Genomic DNA, 9,105 nt, shown 5'->3' with positions numbered 1-9,105 from the left:
AAGCTTACTCAAAAGAGACTAAGTGTCTCAAACTTTACCAAAACTTCTCCGAACCCGAGCCAACCAACCCGATAACACATAATACAGATAAGCAAAGCAATAAGAAGCAGAAATGGGGGAAACGGAGCGGTAACTCATGAAACAACCGGCCGATTCGTTACATGTTTAAACATTCAACAGAGGGTAAACCAAAATGAAATTTTTCGTACCTCAATCCAATTGGTCGGCGAAAGGGGGTGGCGTTGTAGTGCTGCTTGCTCTGCCTGGTGTTTGAATGGTTGATGGAATGGTGGTTTTAGGTTTGGTGGCCGTGTTCAGCTACATTTTTTAGCAGCATCTAAGCTTTGCATGAGTTGATCTTTCCCTCACTTGATGCAGTGTTGAAATCGAGTCCCGGTCCGATCTCGTTCAATTCGTACCCACAACAAGGGAGACATGTCATACTTTCTTCATGGATCATCCGATGTGTGGGAGAATATGAAAGTAGGGCAGAATGTGTCAACTGGGTGGGAACATGGGAGAATATAAAGGGTGGGAACATGGGTTAATATACAAGGTGAATGTGTCAAATGGGGATGTGGTCATGCCAGATGACCACAATCCTATTTTGAACGTGTGTACGTCATGCTAAATCTATCACTACTGGCGAGATGTGGGTTTTGCGTGGATATTGGTTATAACTTCTACTTTTACATAGTTGCCGGATCTAGATTAGCATGTGAGGTTTATTTACCACTCTTTCGGGTGGGTGGTTATATTTCGCTGGTTTTGGATCTGAAAGAAACTAAGAAATTTGGCTAAGAAATCCCCATAGACAGCGCCAAATTGTTTGAGCAAAAAGTTTAAAACTCTTTTGTCAAACTAATTATTAATAATAAATAAGAAATCTTAGCCGAACATAATTAATTTCAGATCCAACCATATAAAGTGCGAAATAAAGAAGAGTAGGAATATATAAGATTTATTAACGTGACAATCGTATATCAAACATGAAAGATGAGCTTACATTCAGAGAAGGGGTGCATCATGAATAAGGAAGCAAGGAAGGAGAAGGAAAGTAATTGTTGATAAACAAAAAAATTATCTATTGACTGTTGTGGTTGCTCTCATTCCCTTGGGAATCCCCTTGCTCTCTGAGCTTCCCCCCATATATATAGTTCCTTTTCCTTTTATCCAATGGTCTTTGACCGGCGTACTTTCTTACGACTGTATCTTTCGTCGTCTACTCGAACACAATGCTTGTTCTAGGATGTATGCTTTCTGATGGTCTGACCCCGATGACGGACGAGGTGCTTTTTGCTGTTTCGCCCCATGGGCATGATTACAACTTGGTCGATCCCTTATCATTCCTCTTGAGGACGACCACTATGGTCAAATTTTGACCCATACACCAATTGATCCCTTTAAACGTATCCTACCTATACCAAAGGAAAATCTTCGAAAGGTGGGATGGGCCTTATGGATTAAGTAGTGTTCGTCCAGCGCAATATGGGTGTATTGGCTAGCCCATGGTTTGCACGTTGATATACTCAACTTCTTTTTAGCAGGTTTATTTATAACATCTGATGGTGCCCTCGCGAGAATATTCCTCTTCGAGACAGTTTGGTCTTAATAGTAACTTATTATGATCAAATTATTTAGGTGTAATAAGTATGCAAGAAATACAATTCAGAGTATATATAGTTTACATTCAAAAGTTTTCCTTACATGTACAACTATTATTATATTTTTAAAATATTGTCATATTTATCCTTCGAATAAATGAGTTATGCGATTGTCGATTAATGTCTTAAAAGTCTTTATGGGACTCGTCCATGACTCACTCCTCGGCGAGGCACTTATTTTGATCGCTCACGTGTGGGGCTTAGGTTTGTGAGGCTTATGCCACAAATGTCTAATTGTGCATCCTGAACACGCTTATCCTCGGGTTAGGGAGTTATTACGTAAATCATAAGTTAAATTTTCTAATTAGTAATATTAACCCTCGAAATAATTTAACAAATGAATGATAAAACTTCTATTCATACTTTCATATATATAAATATGAAGATTGAGATTAACTAAAATATCGAGTCATTGTATTACATATTTACTATTTGAGTGAGAACATCGTGAAGGTATATCATTTGAATATTTGTTTTGAACATGAATAGCCAAAATTTATATCTTCACTTGCTATTGCTCTTTATTTCTTAGCTTTATGTTTTCCAAAATTATGAGACTTAATTTTATTTTTTCACTATAATTGTACTTATTTATGAAGGAGTAATATTTTAAATTATAGTACATATAAAGATTATTGATTATTTACTTTTTGAGAAGTAATTAAATGTGTAGTTTGTTAATATTTTTTAAAAAAATTTAATATTTCAATTATTTGAAAGTTCAGATGTTATAGTTGATTTGTATCTCGTAATAAATTTAACAATATTGTGTTATTTATACTTAAAAACTTTTTTAGATATTTTGTTTTTCTTTGTTTTTCTTTAATCTTTTTAATTTTTCTTTATTTTTTATGTACATTCTATATTATTTTATTATGTTATTTTTATAGTTTATTAAAAAAATTAAAGATTCCCTTATTAAGTAAAAACGTTAATAGTTTTAAAATAATGTCGCTGACTTAAAAAATTTTGACTAAAATTTCAATGTTTCATAAAATATATATATATTATTACTACGACTTACTAGATGCTGAATTTAAATATAAAAATACAAAATAAACTATATGTAGCACCGAGGCACCTACATTTGTAATTGACCATAATTGCCAATTAAAGGCCCAAAAATTAGTCGTGATACTCCTAGGACTCCTTTGTTAGAAGTATCTCAAGACCCTAAGATGGTGAAATTTCTCAAATCGGTTCAATCTCTTATCAAACTCAATCCAATTGTAGTCAAATTAGATCTTTGTCTCTGAATATATTGCCCCACTACAAATTAGTGTTCGAAAAAAGTTTTATGGACTGTATATGTGATTTAGAAGGAAAAGATTTTGGCGGTAAGAATCTTGGCTTCCCTCGTCCAAATTCTAAAAAATACAGTTTCCTTTATTAGTTATAACTCTTCAAAGCACCTAATTTTTTGTGTTTCGTTGTGCTATCACAGTTACTTTGAGAAGGAGAAGGTTTTGGCATTGAGGCTTTTGAAGGTTTTTTTTCTATTTTCTGCAAATTGCTTTCAACACCGCTAATTCTTCACAAAATAGAGCAAATTCTAATATTTGCAAGTACCAAGTTTGGATAATAGTTTTCTTTAATTTTTAGGTTGTTCACATGTTGTTGTTTTTTAAAAGAATTTGTGCATGTGATATTCGATTTTTTGCAGGTGCCTAGTTTAGTTAACAATTTTCTTTATTTTTCGTGGTTGTTTGGATTTTATTAAACAGAATATAAGGAACACAGATTTTTATAGGCAACTTTAACTTGCTAGGTTCTGAGGCATAGTTGACTAATCGATGAATGAAAGAAATTTTTTTGGTAGGTCTTTAATTTGTTTTGTCTTTGCCTTATTTCATATACAAGATTGTTCTGTTCTGAAAGTGCTCACTAGGTTTGTTCTTTCCTAGTTATTTATGCTCTTTAAGTTTGCTTGCAGACTATGTTTCTACTTAAGCTTACTGTAATGATGCTATTTGAAAATAATTAGATTAACATGGTCTCAGTTAGTAGTTTAATATAAAATAGTCCTAAATATAGTTCAATCAAATATCAGTTTGACACGAATTTTATGGAAGTGTTATTTTTTATGATGTTAATTCTGGTGTTCTATGGTTTGATTTTGCTTAATCATAGCACGAAATGACATTTTAACTCCATTAAACATAACAATTGGATGTTTGTGTCAAGAACATGATATGGGCTCATATTATTTTAAAGTGCTTAAAAAGGAAAAAAGTTACATACTAAGATGCTTATTGCTTTTACATGCATATGTGTTATATGTTTATGTTTATAGGAAAATATTGATGCATCTGAAGATATGAGACATATTTTGAAGATATCAGTTGAGACAAAATTGACTTTTGTAAACTATCAAAGTAACTAATCTAATATTTCTTCTCACGTAAACACAATTAAGAATACTGGAATTAGTGAAGTAGGCACAAGGAAAAATGGGTAAGTTTGAAAAATTGCAAGATACTTTTTTCTCTCTCTTTTCTTTTGCCTTATTTTCTTTCTTTCCTCTTTTCAGTTGCTGTTATAATACCCATTATACATTATGTTTATTTTTTATGATCCCAATTTGTTATTTTTGGTATCTCAATTTGTTATAATCGAAGAGGAAAGAATTTCTTTTATTATATAGTTGCAATTTTTTTTGGGTATAATTTCTTATGCAACATTTTTGAAGGAGAATTACAGGCAATGAAAAGTTTGACTCATGGAGAGATGATTTCAAAAAGCTTTATTCCAAGATTTAGTCTCGAAGTTAAGGAAATTCATTCGAAAGTGATAATAACGTAGTTACATGTTGAAATTATTATTTTTTATGATTTAGTTAGATTTGAGTTTTACTTGAGAACAAATTATTTGATTTGGCATCATCTATTTGTACAGAGTACTTTTTAGATTGCTATTTTGTTCTTTGGTTATAGTATTAAAAGGCATTTGTTTTACATGTATTTCATGTTAATTGAAGGTTGACATTTGTGGATGTACAAATTGAATATAATGTGTTATAATAAAACTAAATAGAGGATTATTATTAATATTTTAAAAAATTTGTTACCGAACTTAATCTAAATATTGGAATTTTTAATACGACATTTTGAAAAGTTGTTAAAAAAATCACTAATCGTTTTTGACAATCATGTAAACGTTAATACGACATTTTCATAAATGTCGTAAATTTCTTATCAATATTTACTTAAATGTCGTAAAATTCTTACCGACATGTAATCCCACTTACTGTGGCGACTGACTCGGAGGTATTGCTCACATTTCTCTAAGGACAGTTTCAAATACTCACATCTTTTTTATGAATGCAGGTTGATGCTCCGTGATCCTTAAGTAGATGGGATCCAACACACATTTCGGGAGGGGAATGGAGTGGCAGATCAACTGCGTTTTGGCAAGAAAATGATTGCTGCACGACACCATGATGTTATCATTTTTGAACCCCCCCCCCCCCCTTTTATTTTGCCTAGTTTACTGTTAGACTCAACGGGATTTGTAACCCTGCGTTAAGTTCCCTCTATGTGTACTAGTACTTCCGTTTTTAATATATCAATGCTGGTTTACAAAAAAGGGATAAGTTTACTAATACACCTTTAACTGGTTCTTGCAACTCATGCAACTAATAATGCAAAAAATAAAGAAGAGCGAAATTTTTACGTGAAAAACCTTTTCGGGAGGAGATTCATCGGCGGCGGGTGAAACAGTAACCAACTTGAGTCAGTCGACCACTAGTTTTATGAATGTGAATTCTGTCAAAAAAGTCTTAGAGAGATACTGAACTGGCTGGGGATTAATATTCACAACGGAAACATACATGGATTATGGAGAAGAATCACGAGAAGAGTACAAGGAAGATCAACGTGACTTTAAAAGCTGGCTGGAATGCAATTTTAAGAACAAGACACTAGCTAATTAGTTGAGGAAAAGTTGGTACAGTACTCAGCAAAACGAGTCAAAATCGTATATTGCTGTCCACAATATTGATCAGTTGATCTAATATTGATAAAAGGTCTAATAAAAATATTTCTGAGTACATGTGGGCAATAGATCTGACTATTCAAAAGTAATTAAAAAAGGTTAGTATGATTTTATGTTAATTTTAACATTTAACATTATCCTTTGTAAAGCAATGATATGGCTAATCAGTCAACATGCCTCTATATTCTACAGTAACAGCTTGACTATTTGAACTACTTTGTTTCTGTAAGTCAGAAATCTTTCGATAATTAGTTGAGTTTGAACATTGAAAATTCAATATGCGCTTAACTAATATCCTGTCTCTTCTTATCATATGTAATTATTCTAACCAATACCGAATATTTTTATTTTTCTTTACAAGAAAAACACGTCTTAAACAATCAAATGGAAATTAATGGGTATGCATGATTTTTTTATAAATACCCAAGCCTTTGCCTTCACCAATCACCAGTATCTCAAGCTAAAAGAAAGCATTATTCCATTCTCTACTCCCAAATTTCTTTATTCCCTTAGCCAAAAAAAAGAAAAGGAGAAAAACATGAAGATGAGAATAGAGAGTTCAAGAATCGTTAAGCCTATTTATGACGAAATCTCTCCAACAAAAAGTCACATTTCCCTTAGTGTCTTTGATAAGGTTACATATGATGCACATATTGCTATAATATATGCCTATTGCCCTCCCACCCCACCAAATACTGCTATTGAATTAGGTCTTCAAAAAGCCTTAGCTATTTATCCTGAATTTGCTGGGAGATTAAGCAAAGATGAACATGGAAATCCAGTGAATATTCTCCTCAATGATGAAGGTGTTAGATTCGTCGAGGCATCGGCCAATAGCACCCTTGATCAAGTAATGCCCTACAAACCTTCACCATCTTTGCTAAACCTACACCCTAGCTTAAATGACGATGTGAAAGAATTGGTGCAAGTTCAATTAACTTGGTTTACTTGTGGCTCTTTGGCGGTTGGCTTTACTTCCAATCATATGATAGCTGATGGCCAATCCACTAGCAACTTCTTGGTTGCATGGGGTCAAGCATGTCGAGGCCTCAGAGTCAATCCAATTCCTTTACATGATCGTACAATTTTTAACCCTCGAAACCCTCCTCTCGTCGAGAACGAGCATAAGGGGGTAGAGTTCACATCTAAGTTAGTGAAAAAAGAGCATTTGCTCAATCAGGCTCATCATATATTGGAAGATATAGTTGTACACAAAGTTCATTTTACTATTGAGTTTCTTGCCAAGCTAAAAGCTAAGGCTTCTTCTATGAATGGAAATAACAAGCCTTATAGCACATTCGTAAGTCTCATCGCACATCTATGGAGGGCCATAACTAAAGCTCGTGGCCGAAATGCCTTTGAGACCACACAAATCAGAATCGCAGTCAATGGTAGAGCGAGGTTGAATCCAAGAATACCTAATGAATATTTTGTAAACTTAGTCCTTTGGGCATTTCCAACTACAAAAGTAAAGGACCTTTTACGTGAACCTCTTCCACATGCAACAAAACTCATACATGACCCTGTTACAAAGGTAAACAACAACTATTTCAGATCATTTATTGACTTTGCCAATACCAAAGTGAAGGAACAAGATCTTATTCCAACAGCAGATATGAATGATTATATTGTAACGACCCCTCTATTGCAATTGCGATCAAGGCAGAGGGAGGCCCAGTTTGCAGTTGTGAACATATTATCGCAATTGCGACTTCGCATTTGCGAACCTGGTGTCGCAAATGCGACATCAGAGGCCTGGGCACAACTTTTAAAAACGAGACTTAGGCCATTTATTTCATTTCACATCTACACTTGGGCGATTTGGGAGCTTTCAAAGAGAGGATTTCAAACTAGCATTGTGAGGTAAGTTATTCCTACTTAATGTGAGTTTAATACTTGGGTTTTGGATAGATTAACACACTAAAATTAGTGAAAATCATGGGATTGAGTGAAAACCTAGAGTTTTGATAAAAGTAAGATTTAACCACGAAATTTGTTATGAAATGAATTAGAAATCATATATTATTGATTCTTGGGTTATAAAGAGCAACTTTCTTCGAAAAATTTCGGAATCCGGGCACGTGGGCCCGGGGTCGGATTTTAGGAAACTTGTGTTAAGGGTTGGGAAATTGCTTAAATAGCTAGAATACAATCTTATGAGCTTATATTAGCTAGTTCCTATCTCATTTAACTAGTTTTGGATCATTCGGTTCCGAATTAAGGGTTTGGGCTCGTTCTTGGAATTGGAAGTACACTTTGGAGCGAGGTAAGTCTCCTTTCTAACGTTGTAAGTGGGAACAGTCCCCATAAGTGTAATAATTGAATAAATTGCTACTATATGCGGGGGCTACGTACGCACTAGGTGACGAGAGTCCGTGCGTAGCTACTATTATGCTAAGTCCGGGTAGTTTAGGACCCAAAAGCATGCTCTATGTGACATTCTTGTAACTTTATGTTTAATTCGGATTTGTATAAATCATGTTGATTAGGTTAAATGAGACTAGTAAGGGGAATATTATCTTTCTTGGCCTTTTAAAGAGAAATTGATTATTTCTGTGAGTAACTGCTTCTTAGACATACACTATTGCCTGCTTCTTGCTATGTTTATTTAAATTTGACCGCGTCGCATGTTTGATTCGTGAGCGGGGTAATAGATTCATCTATGGTTCGTGTCGTTCGACCCTCGGCAGTGCACAATTTACTTTTATGTTGGATCAGGCCGTACGACCCTCGGCACTACTTGCGCATGCTTCACTTAGTCTTTTTTTCTGTGGACTGAACTTCATATATGCCTTGAAATGTAAATGGTTAACCATGATATTATCTGGAAAGAGGAATTGTTATTTCTTGCCATGAAATGCTAAGTAAATTGTACTATCCATGCTTAGTATAAATTCTTTCTCATATTATTTGACCCTAGTAAGTATCAAGTCGACCTTTCGTCTCTACTTCTTCGAGATTAGACGGGATCCTTACTGTGTACATATTGTTTATGTACTCATACTACACTTCTATACTTAATCGTGCAGGATCTGAGGCAGGTACCTCTGGCTATCAACCTGGTGCGCATCCCTGAGCAGATTTCGGGACTTCTACGGTGAGTTGCTTCCCTTCCTGTGCCGTTCAACAGCTTGATTCACTACAAAAAAATAGCCTATTTGCGGGGGGTATTTTCACGTTTTGCGGCGGTCAGTGACCCCCGCTATTTGATATTGCGGCGGTCTTCAAAACCCCAGCTGTAAGGTTCGCCGCAATCATTTTGTGGCAGTTTTTTAAAGCCCGCCGTAACCATTTAACGGAGGTTATTTGCCGGTGGTTTAAACCCCACAAATTAAATTTTTAATCAATGCGCAACTTGTAACAGGGGGTAAAACTGCCGCAAAATAGTAATCCTGCGGCGGTTTCAACCTCCGCAATATATTTTCGAAATATGAGAAATTTTATTTTC

The 9,105-nt window shown here is 34.7% G+C and overlaps 1 protein-coding gene across 1 annotated transcript; it reads left to right on the top strand.

The window, feature by feature from the left end:
* The first annotated feature begins 6,119 nt into the window (after positions 1 to 6,119).
* Positions 6,120 to 7,524, top strand: LOC138881626 (agmatine coumaroyltransferase-2-like). The gene has a single exon (XM_070161868.1). It carries the CDS (start codon positions 6,196 to 6,198, stop codon positions 7,522 to 7,524), a length of 1,329 nt encoding a protein of 442 aa, XP_070017969.1. The 5' UTR covers positions 6,120 to 6,195.
* The last annotated feature ends 1,581 nt before the right edge of the window (positions 7,525 to 9,105 follow it).

The sequence above is a fragment of the Nicotiana sylvestris genome, chromosome 11, assembly GCF_000393655.2.
Source record: "Nicotiana sylvestris chromosome 11, ASM39365v2, whole genome shotgun sequence".
Classification (NCBI taxonomy): Eukaryota; Viridiplantae; Streptophyta; class Magnoliopsida; order Solanales; family Solanaceae; genus Nicotiana; species Nicotiana sylvestris.
The sequence above is the reverse complement of the archived record's forward strand: the minus strand, read 5'-3'. Positions and strand labels throughout refer to the sequence as shown.